Raw genomic sequence first — 21,578 nt, 5'->3', positions numbered from 1 at the left:
GCCTTTGTCCGTCATCCGCCCGACCGGGATATACTCTTATTAAAATATAATATTATACACAAAGACACCTGTGAACGAAAATCTGAGACACGTCGTCGTCCCCGACGAGTGCGATCGGGGCGATAAAATAATAATAAACATAAATTCGATACACGCGCGTGTACTGCAGTACCAAGTAGCAACCTCTGTAGTTGTACAGTAGCAGCAGGTGCTACACAAGGGTTGTAGGTGGGTTAGGTGGTTCCTCTCCCCCTTCACCCAACCAAAAAATTCAGGAAAATTATTAAATAATATGTTTTTTGGAAGTGAAAGTGGTTTTTGTCAATAAAGAAGATAAAATATATAACTGTAGTCTTATTGATAAAATTAAACACTCCGATAGGTATAGAGATAGGTACCATGCAGTCCGTTTTGCCATCGTAATATGAATTACATTATCGTTTAGTGATGTGTCCAGTAAATAGCGTTTTTAAAATTAGATTTTATATCACAAAAGTATAAAATAATTTTATATTACCTAAAAATTAACCTTTCTAGTATATTCAATTTAGTTTTTATTGTTTTTAATATGAAATAAATAATCCTATAGTTGAAATGTTGTAATCTTATTTTTAGGTTATATATACAAATATTAAAATATATAACTTAATCTCATCCTACCTCTCACACCCTTTCAAAAATATAAATATTTTTTGTGTACGCGACTGAGCAGCAGTGATGGTTGTTTATATATATGCCATTGATGCAGAAAACATTGCGTTTCATCCGAGCCCAATTTTGACAGGTCGATGACGGATACGAATAATAATAATAATAATAATGTATAGCGCAGGCATAATATATCATATTATATGCCTTCACTTTATACTACCGAAATCCATCGTCAAGCCGTTTGATAGACTTCGAGGAGAGAGTACTATACGTATATATATAGAAAACAGAAAAACCTGACCAATTACGCTAATTAAATGTATGACAAATATTTTAAATATTATATGATAAGTAAATTATTTAAGAAATATACTCAAAATTCTCAAAAATTGTATTTTTAAAAAAGTTATTACGTTCCAAATCAATTTAATCAAAAAATATTGAATTAAAAAAAAAAAAAAATAAACTACTTGACTAAGATAAATCTTTTTACCCCAAAATTGTTCTTATAATCAGATTCACGTTTAAAAATCAAAGACTACATCTTTATAATACGTAGGTATTATTGAATACAGAAATATTTTAATAACTGAAATCGATAGAGGAAATTATAACATTGTTTTCATTTATTACGTAAATTTTTTATTCAATTTTGAAGTTGAGGAAAAAAGGGGTTTTCTCCGCAAACGTTTGACGATTATAATAGGTATATGTTATAGCGTAAAATTAAAGCACGATTGAGCTTTCAAATTATACCATTTTAGCAACACGATTAAGCACAGGATATTTTATGCAACGTTGTCACGTTCACATCATTGCCGAAATTTTGTAATTTATCATTTTCACGTAGGTATTATCATACTATACAATTATTACGATACAAAACTTAAACGAACCGTGCGCAGTGAACCGAACGCAGCTTTATCGAAAATGTTAATAATTAATAAGTATATTTTTGAACATTATTTTCACTAGAAAACAGTAGAAAAAATACAATTCACTGTTAAATAATGAGTAAATGCTGTTTAAAACAAGTATCATAATATAAAATATCTATGTCTACATCAGTATTTGACATGCGAAAAAGACAAATATCTTAGAAATCCAATCTTTCAAAATATTGTGCTTAGAAACCTGATGAATGCTCCACCCTAGGTGTCAAATCATACACTATACACACTGACTTAAAACTTAATACCTACAACAAATGACGAAGTAAAAACTATTTATAAAAGATTCATTACCGATTAAATAATCATCCAATTAACTTGAATACTCCCGCAATACCAGGAAATTCTTTGAGACGTTTGACACGTAAATGGTGACGTGATTTCTTAAATTAAATTAATTATCAAGTTAACAGAAAGTATAATCAACATAATAGGAGCAAATAGTGAATTTCAGTAGCGGGAGGGGGGCTTCAGTCTACTAGTCATATTTTAATTTTTTCTTTACAAAAATCACATTAATAAATAATCACAATAATAAATCCGGGGGCTTAGACCCCTCCTGCAAGACCCAACCTATTTGCGCTAATGATTATCAGTGGGTGGCTTCTTTCAACAAAATCTCATGACCTGTCAATTTTATCACATATTTCTATAGCGTAGAATACTACTGACCTAGATTGTTTATTACTTGTAAAAATAAAAATAAATATTTGAAATAGTAAAAATCGACGTGTAATAACAACTAAGTGAAATGTCCATTTGATATAAGTCTTTTAACTGTTTTATCATATTTTTAATCATAGTAAATAATTTTAAGGAATATTTTTTGTATAATATACTTCAAAATATGAAAATGATGACATTGCAGAGTTTTTATGCTTTTTTAATTAAACTTTTTTATGCTCAATCGTGTTGTAGTCATTTCTAGTATGTTGCGGTCATTGTTAATTTGAGTTTGAATTGTTTGAGATCTCTGTCTTATAGATCAATGGTTCTCAAGCTGAAACAAACAGCTCTGCATGGGGCTGTGCGTATATTACTGGAGATGCCTTGAAATATTTAGATGCAAATATTTATCATATTTCAAATATTTTCTTATAAAGTTATAAGCGTTCTTGAAAAAAGATCCATAATTATTATCTACCATCAAAATTTAATGGTAGTTTATTAAATAATAATTTAAATTCAGAGGTAGGTTATTTGGGTCTAACAGATATTAAATTTATAACTTTATCGTTATGTAAATTATTGACATTTGTTTAAAAAATCGAAAAAATCAACCAACATATTCTATTAAAATTAAATTTATTTGTATGTCTATAAAATTTTTTAAAAATGAATAAAATCAAACGTACAATACCTTTGGCGCTTATGTCATAGGTACGTTGGGTTTAACAGGAATAAAATATTAGATTGGCGCTTATATCTTACAATTTTTGGCGCAAATAATATATAATTTTTGTACCTTTGATGCTTATGTCATACAGCTCGCAGTAACCATATTATGCAGATGGTGACTATCTGTGACAAGTGTGTCTGTGTTTATTTAAGAAAGTTGTAATACAGTTATCGATGGCCTCGAGGGCAGCCTAATGGGCTTCAGATTATTGGTCTTTCGGGAAGAAAAAATAACAATATTCGGGTTATTCGGCAAAGGGAGTGGGTAGGCACCATCGTGTAAGTAGAACATTATAATAACGGGTGTTCGGCAAAAGATAACAATTATTATATTATGCGTTGACCATACTCCCGATATGGATCGATTCAGTTAGAGACGCGTCGACAACAATATATATTATAATATTATTATAATAAACGTGATTGATATTGTATTATTATCATAATATTCTATTATAACGGTAGGTATGAGAAGGGCTACCTGTCGCAACCTGCATCAATCTATATACGTTATATTATTATTATTATTATGTATAGGTACAACGACATCGAGTTCAGAAACGAATAAATTTGCGCACAAGTGTCAAAATGGATGGGTCTCTATATATATATACGCCTTCCCTACAGCGAAGAAGTTGTAGGTATAATAATACTATCTACGCGCGTCACCTGAAAAGTGATTTAAACTTGCCAAAATTATATGATATCATCGTTTATCACTTTTTATTCATTAGAATATAATATTACAGTTAAATACATCATGACGGTATATTAATATATTGTATTCGAGGGAAACAAATACAAATTTGATATTATTTTTTTTTATTCAACTCGGTATTATTAAAAGTTTTGAAATTTAAAAAAAATCTATCATTTTTTTTTTTATGAAAACTTGTTTTAATTTGATTTATAATTTTGTTATTAAATTAATATTTTCAAAGCCGAAACGTGTGATTCTAGTTCTAATTTTAATGCAAGTTTTTTTAAATATAACGCAAAGAGTTTTTTCGAAAAGATCATAATAAGTAATTTTTGTCTTATTACATCTCGACTAAATTCATAAAAAAATACACACAATCAATTGAGTCGAATTGGGGCAAATGAAAATAATATATTATTTAAACCAAGTTTGTCTAATATAATAGGTAATATATTATTTTTTGAACTAATAACTTGTTGAAAATTATTTAATTTTTAGTTATTTTCTATTGTTTAAAATAAAACTAGTATTTATCAACAATTTTGTATTATTTGTAAATATATTATTAAAATACAAAAACTAATAAAATTAAATCATACAATTTGAACTACTTACCTTTATTATATATAAGGTGTGAAAGAATTATTTAACGAATTTCTATTACGAATATTACTAAATTTGTCAAATTGTACTGTTACACCCAAAATTATAATAATCACTCAATCAAAAGTTAATACTGTAACATATTACGCGCGGCAGTATTGCACTTTTTACTTATAATTAATTTTTGAAAATTTCATGAAATTTAAAATCTTAATTTGAAATATTTTAGAATTACAATACCTTTTTTTTTGTACGTTTAATTATCATAAATTCATAACTTACCTTCATAATTTTGTAATATTACTGTAAAATATCACCAACTTACCAACTAATTAGTGATAGTTTTCTTTGGTTAGGTTATTGATAAAATATAATCATCATTAATAATTTTATTAGAAAAAATTGCAATGTTTCACAAGAAATATTTCATACTTCAAATACTACTCATAGTCAAACTTGTTTTTACCAAAGGACCGTTACTATCTGCAGTCTTGTATAGCATGTATATTGTAATACATATAATTTAAGCTCCAAATATAATTTTTTATCATCAAAAAGTTGCATTTCACAAGCTCAAGTTCGTAATTTTCAAACCACTGTATTGTGCCGCCTTTTTTTATTCTTAAAAGGCGATGGTGCAATGGAATAGAATATAATGTACGAGAAATTAATTTTAATACGACACCTATGTTATATTTTTAGAGTTCCACGTTTGATGTTTGAAGTTATGATTGAAAAATTAAAACGATCGATGATATTTTTTTTAAACTGATTTTAGGATCCATATTAAATTTAAACTTAACCACGCGCTAGGTGATTATTTAGGTAATAACTATTTCCAACTTAACGACCATGACGTGTTCGTTTAATCAACTTGACTAGAGTTAATTATTTTCATTAACTTGCACGCTTGTAGATAGTATTTGTCGAAGGATTACCGATTTAAGACCTAAGTTATGTTTTCCATTGCAACTGGCTAAAACACGATTGAGCATACAATACCTTTTTTGCGACGTGATTTAGCAAATTTGTCGGCGTATCAAAGAATATAGAAATACAAAAAAGTTACACGAATGAGCATAACAAATTCTGCAATGTTATAATTTTCAATTTAGAACTTTATTGTACAAACAATATCTATTCAAATAATTATAATAATTCAAAATATGGTAAAAGTAAAAACTATAAAAGTCTCCGATAAAATTATTGTTATGTATCAGGTACCTATATTATTATTTGGTAAATATTAGATATCAATATAGATATTTTGAATTATCATAATACTTGTTTTAAACTTTACTTATAATAATGTATTATTAATTTAATATCTAATCGTATTGTTTCTAGTGATAATAAGTAATGATCAAAAATAGACATCCATAATATGCATTAATCAGTGACATTGTCGATAAACCTTTGCTCGACTCATTGCTCGTGGCTTGTTTAAGATTGGTATCATAAAAAATTGTGTGAAAATGTTAAATTATAAAAATTTTGGCAATGTGAATCTGACAACGTAGTATAAATTATCCTATGCTCAATAGTTGCCTCTCGCTTGGAACTTTGATTTATATTCCGTGCAATAATGAATAACATAAGAATAGGTTAATTTTGTAAGCATTCAGACATTCTCATCCTATATTTTCATGGTTATATCACGCATGTACCAATTAAAACTCAGATTTTTGGAATTTTTAAATACAATTGAAGACTATTTTTCGAATTATTGAAATTTATTGTACCACTTATAATTACTGCAATAATACAAATTTCTGTTTTTCAAATAAGAACCTCCGTTCTGTATATTTTATTAATAAGCAGTTTTTTTTTTGCTGAGCATTTTGATGCATCTAAATTAAAATTTAAGCTAGTAGGTTTTGAGTCGTGTAACTTTTAGCTTTAAGGATAATAATATGTCTTAGACGATTTGAAAAAGTTTACCATTTATCAATATAAATAATTATTTGAAAAATGATCCAAGTATAATAAAAACTTCATCTGACATAACATACAGTTTTTATTTTTTATAAAACCATTTTGAAGGATTATTATCCTAAACATTTTAGTAACTCAGAAACTACTCATTAGAATTTTGATTTAGATACATCAACATTTAAAAAAAAATGATTCATTAAATAATTTTCAATAAAAAAGGGGTACTCGCTTGAAAAAAAAGAAGTTGATTATCAGAGTAAAAAAAACATCGAAAATTTGAAAACATGTTATTTACGTAAGTCTATTTACAAATTCTAAAAATCAGAATTTGAATAAATATACTAGTGAAGGAAAAAATGTTGGTGAGCATGCTTAAAAAATCACCCTGTATATATTATATATAACTGATAATGTCTAAAATTAAATAATTAATGCGTATATTAATTAAGCAGTACCTATCTAGACCAAATTGTATCCGATATTCAATCACAGGAATAAAAGAATAGGAAAGAAATAATTTTTTTCAATTGTCTTATATAATGTTAAATATTATTATTTTAATTGATTAACAACAATTTTTAATGAGGTAAATATTGTGCACATTAAATAAAAATAAAACTAAGATGGTGAGTTTGCGTTAAGTTGACATGATAAATTGACTACATCACCTACATGAATATAAATATATAATATTATTACCTATGATATTATAATATATATTACAATTTTCTTCATTATTGATTTAATATTTTGATCCTGTTATCTACTCCACTGTAAATTGGACTGGTTTCTTTAACATACGATAAAAAGGCGTCAGTTTCTGTGATTTCTGAAAAAAAAAAAAATATATATTTTATTATATACCGATCGAATAACACTACACAAAACGCGTTCAAAATATAACTAACTATTTATTTTAAGGTTAGGTTAACTGCAATAACATAATTAGGATTTTAAGCATTTTCACACCATTTTTTATGTAGGTACCTACAGATTATGTATGTATTAAAGTTTTGAGTTTTGAAGTTTGATGTAAGTGCACTTAAAGCTGATATTTTTAATGAGTTTTCTGTGGTGATACAAACATTGTTTTTAAAATCAGAACTTATATTATGATATTGATTTAATGAAAATCGTAAAACAGATGATTTTAAAATGTTAATAATAATGTTGATTTGAGGAAAAGTCTCTGAGTTATTCTACTTTAAATTCTTAGCGTCCATTATAATTACTTTGTGAATATAGTACCTGTAGAAAATAAAATCTTTAATAATTTTTAAAATTTTATTTAAAATTAATAATTATAATAAATAATCATTAATCAAATATATAATTTTTAAATATTTATTTATATTTATAAAATATTATAATTGAGGATTAATATTGTTGATAAAACTTGAAAAACAAAAGAAAATAATTTCCAACCCATATTTAGTACCTGTTTAAAGTTTAAAATGCATATGATACTTTTCAATCTTCATTGAAATTTCGATTTCAACATAAATAAACATTTTTAGGGAAAATCGTCTAATTCATAATAACTTTCATTAAAACATGTCACCATCTATATAGATTCTCATTTGAAAAATCAATGCTAGTGTTACCTATAAAGGATATTACTTAAATGTGGTTAAAAGCTTATTAAGACCTAATAGAAAATGTCGGCCATAACTGAAATTTAAACTTCTTAAAAAATCAAAATTTTAACGGGTGAGTATGTTTAAAAATCACTCTGTACATTTAATAGTCCTAAAAAAAAAAAATATGTGTTAGTAGGTTTTATCCAACGTCATCGTTTTTATTTAATCTCAAAAAAAAATTGTACCTTAATTATGTAATTATGCAACTGTGCAAGTGTATAGGTATAGAAATACATTTTTGAGATAGAGTTTTATTCGAGTGGCAAAGGTTGCTATACACAGTTCCGTACTTATAATCACTGAAAACATACTTTAGTCACGTACGACGTCTATATTTATTATTTATACACATGCAATTAATGCATGTGCGAAAATATTATAAGTAATTTACAAATATACTGTCAGATGTTCTGCTCGTGAAACTGTAATAGATAATTATTCGTTTGAACTTTGAGAAAATCCCTATAAAGTATGCAAAGCACATATCACATAAACAAAGAAAAAAACATTTGCGACATTAAAATCTGTTAAATTTACACACAGTCGAATAAATAAAAGAAAATTATACTTAAACGTTGTTGATTAATGAATAAAACATACAAATGAATCTCATATTATACAGAATGTAGCAGAAATATCTCATAAATGAAAAACAAAAAATTAAATGTTTGAAAACTATGCTAATTATACGGATAATGAATAGGTAACTGAAAATGTCATTATGTCTTAAAATAGTCAAAAAGAATATTTTGAAAAACGCTTTAAATCTTAATTTGCTAGCCATTAAAACATTTTCTACAAATCAAAAGATTAACAAATTGGCTACATTAAATTTATCTAGAAAAGTTTAATTAAATTTAAAATTTTAGTTTTCGGTATTAAAAACGTGGGCAAGTGTGTAACGCTCATTTGTAGGTGTCGCGTGGTTTGCTAACCGAAAGGTGTTAATTTAAATATATACAATGATATGAAATTAAGATTTAAGCGTTCATGAAATAATTTATTTACGTGGAAATTTTTTATTACATACAAAAGTGTATGACCATAAACAAAGAGCATGAAAACATTTTTATTAGTTGATTTATTGTATTGAATACTTAGAAATAGTTCAACTTAGCCCAATCAATAAATTATAATATACCTAGGTTATGACATATTAACACAGTTTTTTTTGTAAATATTGATTGATAAGTCATTAGTTGTCGATAATTGATGTGTGTAATCAATAATCATTTGCAATAATCACTACCCAGATATGTTTATAAGAAAAAAATGTCATTATTTTGTTTGAATTCAAAAAGAGTGAAATTTTCAATATTGAAATATTCCATATCCCAAACCCTATAATATAAAATTGATGTACATTAAAAACGATTCTGATCGAAATAGTTATAACCATACTATATACTTAATAATAAAGGCTAACTATATAGTTATTATTAAGTATATAGTATGGTTTTATTGAAATTACTAATACTTAGACGTTATATTGTAATTATAGCATGATGAATTATTTTTTTATGAACACGTTCCATTTTTTCCAATTTTCCATTTTTCCATTTCCATTTTTTATCATGTGTATAAAAATAATAAATTACTTCAAAAGTACTCATGAATAATATATTTGGGGTACAGAACCTTAACTAAAATTTGCAATTTTCGTTTAAATAATATCTAAATTGCATCCAAATTTGAACTTAAATTCTTTGAAAAGACTGTGCATTTTGATGATTTGTTTTAAACATATTTGATTAAAATATTAAATAATAATGATAATAGCTTTTCGTTTTTAATCCTTTGTTATGAAAGTTAATATTTATGTATTTTTTATTAATACAATTGGCATATTTTTGCAATTTTTATTAATTTTGTCAAAATTCTTACATTAAATGCTTATAGTGTACACCTTGTGTAACAGATAGAACTGATTTTTGGAATAACTATTTTTCAAATTAATATTTTTTATTTATTTATTTATTTTTTGTGTTCATTAAATAACTCTACGTATCTAAATGACTCACTACAATATGTATAGTAATTTATTTTTTAGTACTGAAAATAAAAAAAAATTAAATTTAATAAAAATGTTTTGGATAAATTCAAAATAGTGTATATAATAATTATATATATTTATATATACATTAAAAAAAAACGTGATTATATATCTTTAATGTTTTTCTCCGGCTAATATAAAACTTATAATGAGGTATTTCCAAGATTTTAGATCGAGTAAAGAATATTTATTGAAACAAAGTCGAAAATTTTGAATCTCAATCATTTCAAAAAGAATCAAAATATATTGAAAATATATCAAATTAAGAAATTTTAATTTACCTTAACATAAAGTGAAAATATATCAAGTTATTGATTTTTAAATTATTACAAAATAACAAAATAATGTGTTGATTAATATAAAATCGTTAATAAACGGGTGATTGTTGTAAAATGTTTATATCTAGTCGCTCGTAAAAATTTATTTTCATTCCGGTTAACTCATTTATCTTAAATTTTTTCCAATCGATGCGTTTATAAACTATGTTTTGGGAATTTCTATTTCGTTTGACCCACCAAAGTAACAAATAGATTCACTTTGCCGCCAGTAAAAAACGTCGGAGTTGAAAATCAGTGCATATTATTTACTTCCACAATAGGCGATGACAGACAGGATAAAAAAAACACACATCATTGTAAAATCAATATACTTTATTTCATTTTTTTTTTCGTGAAACTAAAAAACTAATAACTATGGATACATTATTTATATTTATATTGAAATTTTCCAGTACACATTTATAGTTTTATTTTTTTAATAATTGTCGAAAAAAAATATTTCGCTTGGTCAGGACATTGCAAAATGTACAATGTTTCTCATTGGTAATGGGAATCAAAAATAAAAATAATATGTAAAGCCACAGTGGTTAATAAACGTTTTACGTTCAAATTTTGACAAAATTCGTTAAAATCTCAAAAATTTTCAAATTATTATGAGGTTACAAATTAATAAATTTATCAATTTTTAAAACTAAGGATTTAATATTTGAACAAGGTACCTATATAATATCTGATAAGAAGTATTCATACTTTTAACAAAAAATCTAAAAAATATATATACACAGTTTTTATAATATTTACTTTATGTTCAAATTTGGTTGAAATTATAGATATCAGTTAAACCGATAATAGTAATTTTGTTGTAATTTAAAATATTTCTATATATGGGTTTACTGGCAGAAAAGTATTCGTTCAGAATCGTTTTTCAAACATAAAATTATATTTCTATCTTTGAATTCAAATTTAACAACGTTCGTTACAGTAACTCATTTGTAAGCTACTGTGCAGCAGAGAGCAGGATCCAGCCTCTAGGAACTTTTTTTCCGTTGAATCATTGATACCATAAGAATACCTACCCATTAGCAATGTATAAATAATTAATGAAACTAAAATTGACTATTTAAAAAATAAAACTGTAACGTTGAGTTAATCAAACTATCACTTATTTGTGAAATTAAATTTTAATTCAACATTCGTTATTTTTTTTTAAGCGTAGTGAACGTGAAAAATAAATGAATAGTAAATTATTATTATACATAATAACTATAATATGGAAAGCTACTCTAAGTATTCCAAGACTTGGATGGTTAACTAACTATTTTAATTCGTCATGTTAAATTAAAAGTTTTTTTTTTTATTAAAGAAAATTTTCAATCTATTTACAATTAATATAATACGTAAATGTGATAGTCACAAAATGATAGTTGAGATATGAAAAATATGAGGGAAGGGAGCGTCCAGTGACACTACCTCCAATTTGAACTTAGGGGAAGAGGTAACTTTATAAATATAAAGTAGTACTATACTCAATCCCAAAAGAGTGTTATGAATGTCACCGGGGATATCTGTGATGTTCTGTTATATTATATATTGTGTCTCTGGTTGTATCCGAAGACGACAATTTGTTGAAACCGTTCTCTGTGTAGCGGGTGATAATCAAATGTTGTTTAATAGTTTATTAATAAAAAAAGAATATACGTTTTAGACTTGAATAAGAATATTATACTTTATTAGTTTTAAAAATGTAATTTATACTACAAGCACACTACTTAACTCGGATGAGTCGGGTTCAAGACTAAATTGCCGACAGGACTGATACTATAGTCTTATCGTGCATAAGCAAAATATCTAAGATAAGACGCCTACATACAGGCGTTATTATATTCTGTAAAACAAGCGTCTCTATAGTGGTGGGTATACAACAAGAGAATAATCAGTTGGCCGACCGGTTATTATCCATTTCCACGCATCTCCCACCAACTACCCGTAATATTGGGCTGATTTAGGTAGGAGAAAATTGGCTTTGGCGCTGCCATAACGCTCAGTCTACATGCGCGAAAAGTAATTATTCTCTTTTGGGATGGAGTATAGGCATTATTTGATAAATCACGCGGCCATTTGCGTTTGAGACGATGGAGGAGGTTGTTAGGGATTGTACAAGAAGAGAGATTAGATATGAGAGGATTTGAATGTTAACCATTCAACCCACACTGTAGGGTTGATCAGGAGATTTTCCAGGTTTGTGGATTAGGATAATGAATGAGTGCTTCCAGGTGGGAGGGGTATATGATAGACGAAGAATATTATTGTAAATATAAGTGAAGAATAAGTACTCGTAAATAAGTAAATAAAGTGCTTTCTTAGGCACATGTTTAGTAATAGTATTAGTTATTAAGTCGTGTCCCGGAGATTTATTATTTTTTAAGTTTTTAATGATGTATAGGACTTCCGAGGCAGGGGTATGTTTTGTCTAGGAAGATAATTTGAAAGAGTCTTTAGAAGTGAGGCTTCAATATTAGAATAGTAGCTTCTATTGGGTGTGGTGAGAATCTATTTTCTAGGTCTAATCCGAATCTGGGACCAGATGCCACCACCATTGGTTGTAAACATACCCGACAACCTCAACCCGAAGAGGACTCAGAAGGGACATCCCAGAGTTCACCACAGATGAGCTGCTCAAGGCAACCAAGAAAATGTCCTTGGGTAAGGCAGGAGGTCTTTCAGGTATCCCTAACGAGATACTGAAGAGGATCGTTTTCGCCAAACCCAGAGCTACATTGAACATTTACAACGCGTGTCTCACAGAATTTAAGTTTCCCTCCACCTGGAAGAAAGCCAAGCACAAAGGGTGCCGGCAAACCAGTCGAAACCCCGGGTAAGCTCTTGGAACGACTCCTCCTCCAGAGGTTGGACTCTTACCTAGATTCTCGCAGAGCAGGCCGAGCTGAGAACCAGTTTGGCTTCCGTATCTCAACCGAGACAGCAGTAGAGGTAGTTACCAAGCTCGCGGCTCACGCGGCCACGGGAAACTGGAGGCAGAAGGAACTTTGCGTTTTGGTTACCCTTGACGTGAAGAACGCCTTCAACTCCCTGCAATGACCTGTGATTGATGAAGCCCTTAGGAATAAGAGCACCCCGGAGTACTTAGTGCGGATGATTCGCTCATGGTTATCCGAGAGAGAATTGCTGGTAGGTGATCAGAGGATCAGGAGGGCAGTTACGTGCGGGGTCCCACAGGGCATGGTTCTAGGACCGACCCTTTGGAACGTCGCATACGACCATCTGTTGGAAATGGAAGTCCCCCTAGGTGTTCAGATGATCGGGTTCGCAGATGACCTCACCATAGTCGGAGTGGCCAGGACTGGCCGGCTCCTGGAGGACCTCGTCAATCCAGTTCTAGAACGGATAGACGGCTGGATACTAAGTCGAGGACTGCAGTTAGCCCATCACAAGACTGAGGCCGTCATTCTGACAAAGAAGTGGGCCCACAATCCACCTCGGCTAAGCATAGGTGGCATTCCAATCCAACTGAGCAAGCACATAAGATACCTCGGGGTAATCCTTGACTCACGTCTCTCTTTCGTGAAACACGCAGAGATGGTAGCTGCAAAGGCAGCCATTTAAGCTACGGCCATTTCTAGGCTAATGCCTAACATCGGAGGGCCCTGCCAATGGAAGAGGAGGCTCCTCTGCTCTGTGGTAGAGAGTCAGTTACTCTACGCCGCGCCAGTCTGGTCGTCTGAATTAAACGTTACGGCCAAGGCTAGAACCATTACGAGGAGATCGCAGAGAGTCGCCGCACTGAGGGCCATAAGGGCCTATAGGACGGTTTCCGACGAAGCCGCCCTCCTGCTAGCTGCATGCCACTGGTTATCTCGTAGCTGACGAAAGGGCTAGGGCGTCTGCGGATCCTGTGCCAGGTGACCCACCTCTCTCCAGGGCTAGGATAAAAAGAGACGAAAGAAAGGTTACAATCAACGAATGGCAGAGGAAGTGGTCTGATTCCAGAAAGGCCTCTTGGACCCGTCGTCTTATACCGAACATCGTAAGATGGGAGAATAGGACGACTCCCGTGGTCCCGTGGTCCTATCACATGACTCAGGCGCTAACAGGTCATGGGTGCTTCCAGTGGTACCTCCATCGCATGGGCAGAGCCGATAGCCCCCGCTGCAAGCACTGCCCCAACGGCTCGGACACTGCTGAACACACGATCATTCACTGTGAAAACTGGAGTGGCTTCCGCGGGGACCTTCGAAATCGACTGGGCCACCCTCCCGAGGCGGGCGACGCGGAGAACATACTTTGCGGACCCCTCTTTGAAGATCTCCCGGTGAACCATCAAGAAAGGGATTAAGTCTTACGAGATGCAGAAGAAACACTCAGGCTCTTCTACAAAATGGTAGAAGAGATACTGACACTTAAAGAAGTCGAGGAAAGGGCCCGGCAGGTGGCAGCGGCTGTAGTCGGATGATCAGCAGAACGAGTTTGCTAGAATAGAGGGCTCTGGCCTACTCGAGAACAGGACAGGGTGAACGTGAAGTCTAGGACGGCTGGCTTAGGCCGGTCCGAGAAGACACTGAACTCGATGTCTAGGACGACTGACCGGTCCGAGAAGACCTCAATCAAGCATGACATAGCTTAATATGTTAAGGGGAGGACAGGCCACCTGGCATTCCCTAACCAAATGTGTACATATTTTGTAAGGTATCACGAGATTGAAGCAAGCGCATACATACCGGCCATCGCTGAGGAAGGTTTGTTTTGTCTCGTGTGAGCCAAAATCATAGTAGTTGTACATTTTTTAAAAATAAACGATGCCTCATGGGAGCTAATCAATGTGAAAACAGTTCAGCTCCCCTGCGGTGATTTAATACGGGGGAGGGGGGGAAAGGTCTAATCCGAATAAGTTTGCTTCGTCAAGATTTGATGATGCTAGGGAGTTTCGGGAAACCGTAGGGTTTTTCCTTTAAGATTTTTTTAGTGGCTTTTCAATGTGAGTTGTCTGCAATAGAGAGAGGTTCCAAGTATCTGTGAAATTGTTCAGAATTATACGTATATTCGGGGAATATTTTTTAAGGAGCTAGTGAGAAAATTGAAATGTATTTTATCGCTTTGCAAGTGTGTTCTTTGCCATATACGGCAGGTACGACGCTTTTCTGTAATGAATTGCGTTATGTGTGAGGGAAAGACATTGGTTTTGTGAGTGGTGTTATGATTGTTTTGTGATGCGTCGAGTGCATTATCGTGTATGCTATTTGAGAAGGAAAGTATGGCAGTATTTATGTCAGATGAGATTTTTAAGGGGATGTTTAGACTGTTTAGAGTGATGGCTTTTTCTATGATTTGACTAAATTTTTCCCAGTTTGTTTTACCCGGAGTAATTGTTGGGTAGATTTTTGTAGCAGTTGGAGTGTCGTTTAGGGTGAGTAATATTGGTGTGTGGTTGGAAAAGAGGTCTGAGGAACTGGTAATAGTGTACTTAATATGTTTAGGGGGAGTAGTGATAAAAAAGTTCAGAATGTCGGGATGTCTATTGACATGTGAGAGCCAATAAGTAGGGTGAGGAGGGGATATTATTTTAAGATTTTGAGAGTAAATTTGTTGAGAGTTCGACCTCTGATATTAGGTTGGCTAAAACCCCACCGGGGATGTTTAGCTTTGAATTCCCCACCCACCAAGAAGTGATTACCGAGGAAGTTAAAAAATGATCAAAATACATGAGATTTAATTTAGCTACTGGACGGATGCAAGTCGATGGAATAGTGGTAGGGATATAATTTAGTGTTAGGAGGATTTTAGTGGACTTTAAGACATTATTTTGATATGCTGGGAGAATGGTATGTTTAATTTTTGACTTTAATAATATTGCAGAACCTACGTGGGATGAACTATCGGGATGGTTACATTGATATGCAGTATAGCCAGAAATGTTAAAGGAGGAGTTTGGAGTCAAGTATGCTTCACAGATGAGTAAAACATTAATCGAATTGTTTGAAAGGAAGGCATGCAGTTCATTTTTTTGGTGTGCTAGTTCATTGGCATTCCATTGAAGGATTAAGATAGAGTGATAAGTATTATTTAGTCTATTTACCATCAGACAGCATTAGTTTTTTTATGAGAGTAGTAAGAAGAGAGGTTAGCGGATTAATTTGGCTTGGAAGTTATTGAGAAAAATCACCATTTGGTTGGCTAGATGTTCGGGACTTTGGTATGAGTTAGGAGGAATGTCTTCGCTCGGTAAATCAGTTGTAGTTTGAGAAAATGATTTTTAGGTTGGGTGTTCACTGTTCATATAGGAAGTAGAGTTTACATTAGTAGATTTTGCATTAGAGGGTATAATTAGTTATTATGAATTGGATTTGAGTTCTTGAGACTGTGGACAGCCTGGATTTTTTTGAACACAGGTCATCTTCTATAATTGGGCGGGCGGTCACTACTAAATAGTACGCATGTTGCTGGTTGGTCAGCAGGTTTTACACGGCCTTCTGACGCGTGAGAATTACCACAACAAACACTTTTTGGAGTGTGGTTGAATTATGATTTTGTATGGTTGAAGCCTTGGAAACGGAGACATTGGATTAGATGGTTGTTAGTTTGAGGCACTTCAATTTTTATCTTACTATAATAAAGGTGATCAATTTTAAAGACATCTTTGTTGATATCAGGCTCCGAATCGACGAAAAAGAGCGGAAGGGTTTTTCTGGTGATTCTATGTAAAATATTTGTGACGTTCCGAGCCATGTGTCCGAGAGATGTGAGTTTTTTTTTATTTCAGTAATTGGTGTTGAGTGGTTTAGATTTCTAAAAACTATTCTTAAAGGCTCTGTCTTGTTTTAGTTGGTACCTATGTATGAAAAGTAGATTTATTAGTTTGTAGAAATTTAATGACAGCTCGATACGAATTTGGTGAGCTTGTAGAGAGTTTGATGCCATTTATAGAACAGAAAGGTTCTCCTTTCGTAATTTGCTTGATGTTGTCAGAGAAAACTATGTAATCAGTAACCACAAGAATAAAAATAAGTGGAGGAGATTTGGTTAGTGTGGAAGAGTTATCTTAGTTCTAAGATTCTTGATCCATTTTTTCGGGTTCTGGATTGTTTACGGAGTACGGACACGTCGGTCGGATCCGAAAATAAGGAAAATCGATTTTGAGTAACAAATACTTTTGTTGTTGATTGTGGCCTTGAATTTGGAGTAGATGGAGATACAATTGGCCGTTTTTCTGGAGTGAGGATGATCCAGCCGCTGTTGGAATCAGAATTTGAAAATTGGTTTTGCTATCTCTGTATACGTGCCTTAGGAATGATAAGGATTTTTGTGATGGCATGATGATTTATCGCTTATCGAATACGTTGCGCAATCGAAACAAAACTGTTTCGGTTGAGAAACACGTTTTAATTGAAAAAAATCGGAGCAGAATTGCTTGATCAAATAATTTTGAATTATGGAATAGTTTAGTGGTAAACTATAATTCATGGTCAACGGTCGCCACAAGAGTGATGCAATTAAAAGTCGAAAGTTATAATTTGAATAAATTTTTAACTTAACTTAGTTAAAAATAAGTTACTTTGTTCATGTAAAATTAATCATTTTACCTTTTCATTAAAGCTTAACAAATAACCATAATATAATGGATGTCTTACTATTTTAAAAAAAAATGTATATACCTATGCGTATTAATTAGAGTAGGTTCTTACATAAACTATTTTGTCAATGATTATAAATTAGATATATAAATGGTATTATAGGTCAATACATAACTTATCAATTATGTATCAGTATTCGATACAATAAACTAATTTTGGTAAATTTCCCCTTACTGTAAGTGAATAACTATAATCTTTTAGATATAATACAGATTTTTATTTTTCAAACATATTATGAAATATTTCGAAAAAACAAATTTCACGACGATCCTATATTATAGTTATTGACTAGGTATGTTCACTCACCTGAACAGCTGATGCTAATGAGTTCGTCCTTGATCATTTCATAGCGTTCACCGCCACTTGCTATGTACTTGGGCATAATTAACGTGTACTTTTTATCTAGTTTGATCGGCTCGTATGATGGCAACTTACATTCTGAGCACCGTATCGTCACAGACTTCACCCTCGATCCAACGCGATTTTTCTTGTCATAAGTGACATGCATTCCTGGGGGAAAAGTAAAAAGAAAATGAGCCGTGAGCTATGATACTGTTTCACTATTAAATATAATATATAAATTCCAATTTCAACGACTTCCGATTATATTATATTGAACTACGCACAGAGTGACAAATATATTCGAATCGGATTTGTGAAAATGCATAGGAATCAGTATTTTGTCGACAGTTATACCGACTGACTGACTGACATTCTCGTAAAAGATATTATTCAAATTGTATTTAAAAGTGGAAACAAATGATGCGCATCCGTTCAGAAAGTATTTTGATTTTCAATAAAAGATTAGTAAAGTATTATGAATTTAATTATCACACTTTAGACAAAAAACATATTTTAAGAACAAAGTCAATTAATATTTGGAGTGGTTTAAATTCCAAATTCATTCGAAAGTTTTTTTTGAATTTTAATTATTGATTTGTACAATAGTAGGAAACAACAGTAGATGCCTAATTAGTATTTACTAAAATTCCAATGTCACATTTAAGTACTATACATTTGTTATAGGTACGTATCTTATTGTTAATAAATTAATATATTCTTTTAATAAAGGTTTATATCATCGAATGTCTATCAATATTACTAAAGTGTATTTTTTATGTATATTTTTGTTTTTGTGTGAAATGAATACAGTTTCTATCAAATTTTCTTAGTTGTTATTTGCATTGATGATTAAAATATAATCACATTATTTAAAAAAAAAAATTGCTAGTTGCTTTTTATTTATTTCGCAATAGTCAGAACAAAAATAAATGTAACACTATTAAGACTATATTATTATTAACTTAAAAGCTGGCGAGTCGGAAAATCAGTAAATTTGACCAGAATTTACCTGACATGTGCATGAAACCACCATATAATTTATTTTCCGGGTTTGAACAGTTTCTGTAATCATACATGGATGCACTATGCTCAAGTGATTTCAGCAGCGTCATTCCAGTAATGGTCACTTTGCACAGAGGAGTTTTGTATGGTAACGTGCGCTTAATGTCATCTTCATATATAACACCTGATGATATACGAATCAATGTGAATATTTAAAAAATAATTAATATTATTTACAAATATAGAACATATAAAATCTCGTTTTCAATAATTTAACATGCAAATGTAACACTTGCATCACGACATTTCAAATTTTGTGCTGCAAGTTTATATTTCTGGATCACCAGAAAATCATAGCATTTTTGAATACCTACATTCTCTATTTTCAAAAGTCCATATTTATCTATCATAATTATCTATAGAATTATGACTGTCGAAAAAAGGTCTTTTTATATCCTAATGATTAATTACAAGTAGGACAACAAGAAAACAATTTTCTGCCTGATTTTTTGAGCAGGCATATACTATGTTTATAATTAAATTATACGCACAAATTCAGATTTTTGGAATTTTTAAACACACTTTAAGACCATTATTCGAATCATTGATATTTTTTGTACCACTTAAAGGCGACCCTGTGACAATATAAACTTCAGTTTTTCATATAGGAACCTTCCTTTTTTATTTATAAACAGATATTTTTTGTTTAGAATTGTTATGTATTTAAATAGAAATTCAAGATGCTCTTATAAATTAATTGTATTAATCAGTAGCGTTATGAATCTTCAAATGCATTCGTGGGTACATATCTATTACTTTATTTTGAGCTTAACAAATCAAATTCTTGCCTATCAAGTTGGACTAGCATATATTATAATCAACAATGGAAAATAAATTAATTAATAAGAAGAGTTGTTTTTTATCCATTAACCTTGATTTAATTTTCGTATCGAACATATTTTTTTTTCCATACATAGGTGATTTTATATTCGAATTCCTGGTAACGATTTGGAGAAGTTATTGTGTTACTATTATTATTTTGTTAATTTCCGTGAAAGAAACAATTAAAGAAGTATTTTTTTTCAATTATTATAATGAAAACGTTTGGTTATTGCGAGTAAAATTTTTATGTACTGAGATAAATATGAAATATCCTTTAAAACAACCTACATATTACTATAAAATGGTAAACGGACCATGCGAAAAGTGTAAATATATTCAAGGCTGGGCATTAACGAGTTAAAAATTTAATTTAATTTTGACTTTTTAACTTATAACTATTGTTACTTTTGAATATTCGTTAAATTAATTATTATCTTATTAAATTTATTTTTTAAACTTGAAATTAACGAGTTAATTTTCATTTTATGGATGAAGTTAAGTTAATTTTTTACATTTCACTATTTCAATCTATTTAATTTTTATGCCAAAAATATTTACCGTGATTTGTTAGTTAAAAAATTTATTTTTCCAATCACTGTACTTTAAAGGAACATCCTTTATAGTGTATACATCAGAAATTATTTTATATATTTATAATAAAAGATTTTATAATATTAAATAATTTATATCAATAAATAATAATAATATAGTCCCTTTATGACTATATAGCTAGCATTATGTCTATACCTATATGGGTATATTATTGTAATCGACAAGAAGTGACGACTGAAGTCGTCATTTCGGGAAAAAATCCAACAAGTGTAAAAATAAACAAAAACCATTTCATTATTTTTAAGTATTTATTACTTATTAGTTATTATTTATATGTAACTACTGTTCTTTTTTTTAGAAATGAAAAGTTCGATGAAATACAATAATATACTGTATAAAACTATAAAGTTTAAATATTTGTTCTATTGTTATAATCTAAAAATTAGTTTTGGGTTTCAGGGTTTGTAAAATATGCGTAAAAAAATGTCTATTAACTGAACTGAACTGAACTGACGAACATATTTCGTTTTATAGATTTTACAAATGTTATTTAATAACAAAGTAATACTATCAGATTGACATATTATTTCCATAAAGTTATTACTTGATTTTACCATGATGTGTGTTTTTTTTTTGTTTTTGTGTCAGTCATCGCATTTTGGGGCAGTAAAAATGCTTCGATTTTCGACTTCAGTACCTTGTTAGATCAGAAAGTGAATCCAGTTGGTACTTTGGGGGGTTCAAAAATACAAAATTCTCAATATTTTTCAAAATAATTGGGATAAACCAACTAACAATTAAGGGGAAAACGGGAAATTTTACGCACTATCAGTTTTCGACAAAATCGATTTTGGTTTTTATGTAACTTTAAAACAAATTACCATAGGTACATAAAATTTTCACCGAATGTTTATATAAGTATATTCTATCCGCTATGCAATTTTCA

The 21,578-nt window shown here is 30.4% G+C and overlaps 1 protein-coding gene across 2 annotated transcripts in view; it reads right to left on the bottom strand.

The window, feature by feature from the left end:
- Positions 1-6,804: 6,804 nt before the first annotated feature.
- The window catches only part of LOC107165333 (protein 5NUC-like), a 46,421-nt gene continuing 31,647 nt past the window's right edge, over positions 6,805-21,578 (bottom strand). For both annotated transcript variants that reach the window (XM_089217691.1, XM_015513518.2), the window contains exons 8-10: positions 19,206-19,382; positions 18,161-18,364; positions 6,805-7,066 (exon numbers count right to left, since the gene is read on the bottom strand). In XM_089217691.1, coding sequence (XP_089073817.1) covers positions 6,972-7,066; positions 18,161-18,364; positions 19,206-19,382 — 476 coding nt within the window. In that variant the 3' untranslated portion in view covers positions 6,805-6,971. The remainder of the gene's footprint in view (positions 7,067-18,160; positions 18,365-19,205; positions 19,383-21,578) is intronic.

This window comes from Diuraphis noxia, unplaced genomic scaffold, assembly GCF_037042655.1.
Source record: "Diuraphis noxia isolate RWA-SAM2 unplaced genomic scaffold, SU_Dnox_SAM2 contig0001, whole genome shotgun sequence".
Taxonomy (NCBI): Eukaryota; Metazoa; Arthropoda; class Insecta; order Hemiptera; family Aphididae; genus Diuraphis; species Diuraphis noxia.
The sequence above is the reverse complement of the archived record's forward strand: the minus strand, read 5'-3'. Positions and strand labels throughout refer to the sequence as shown.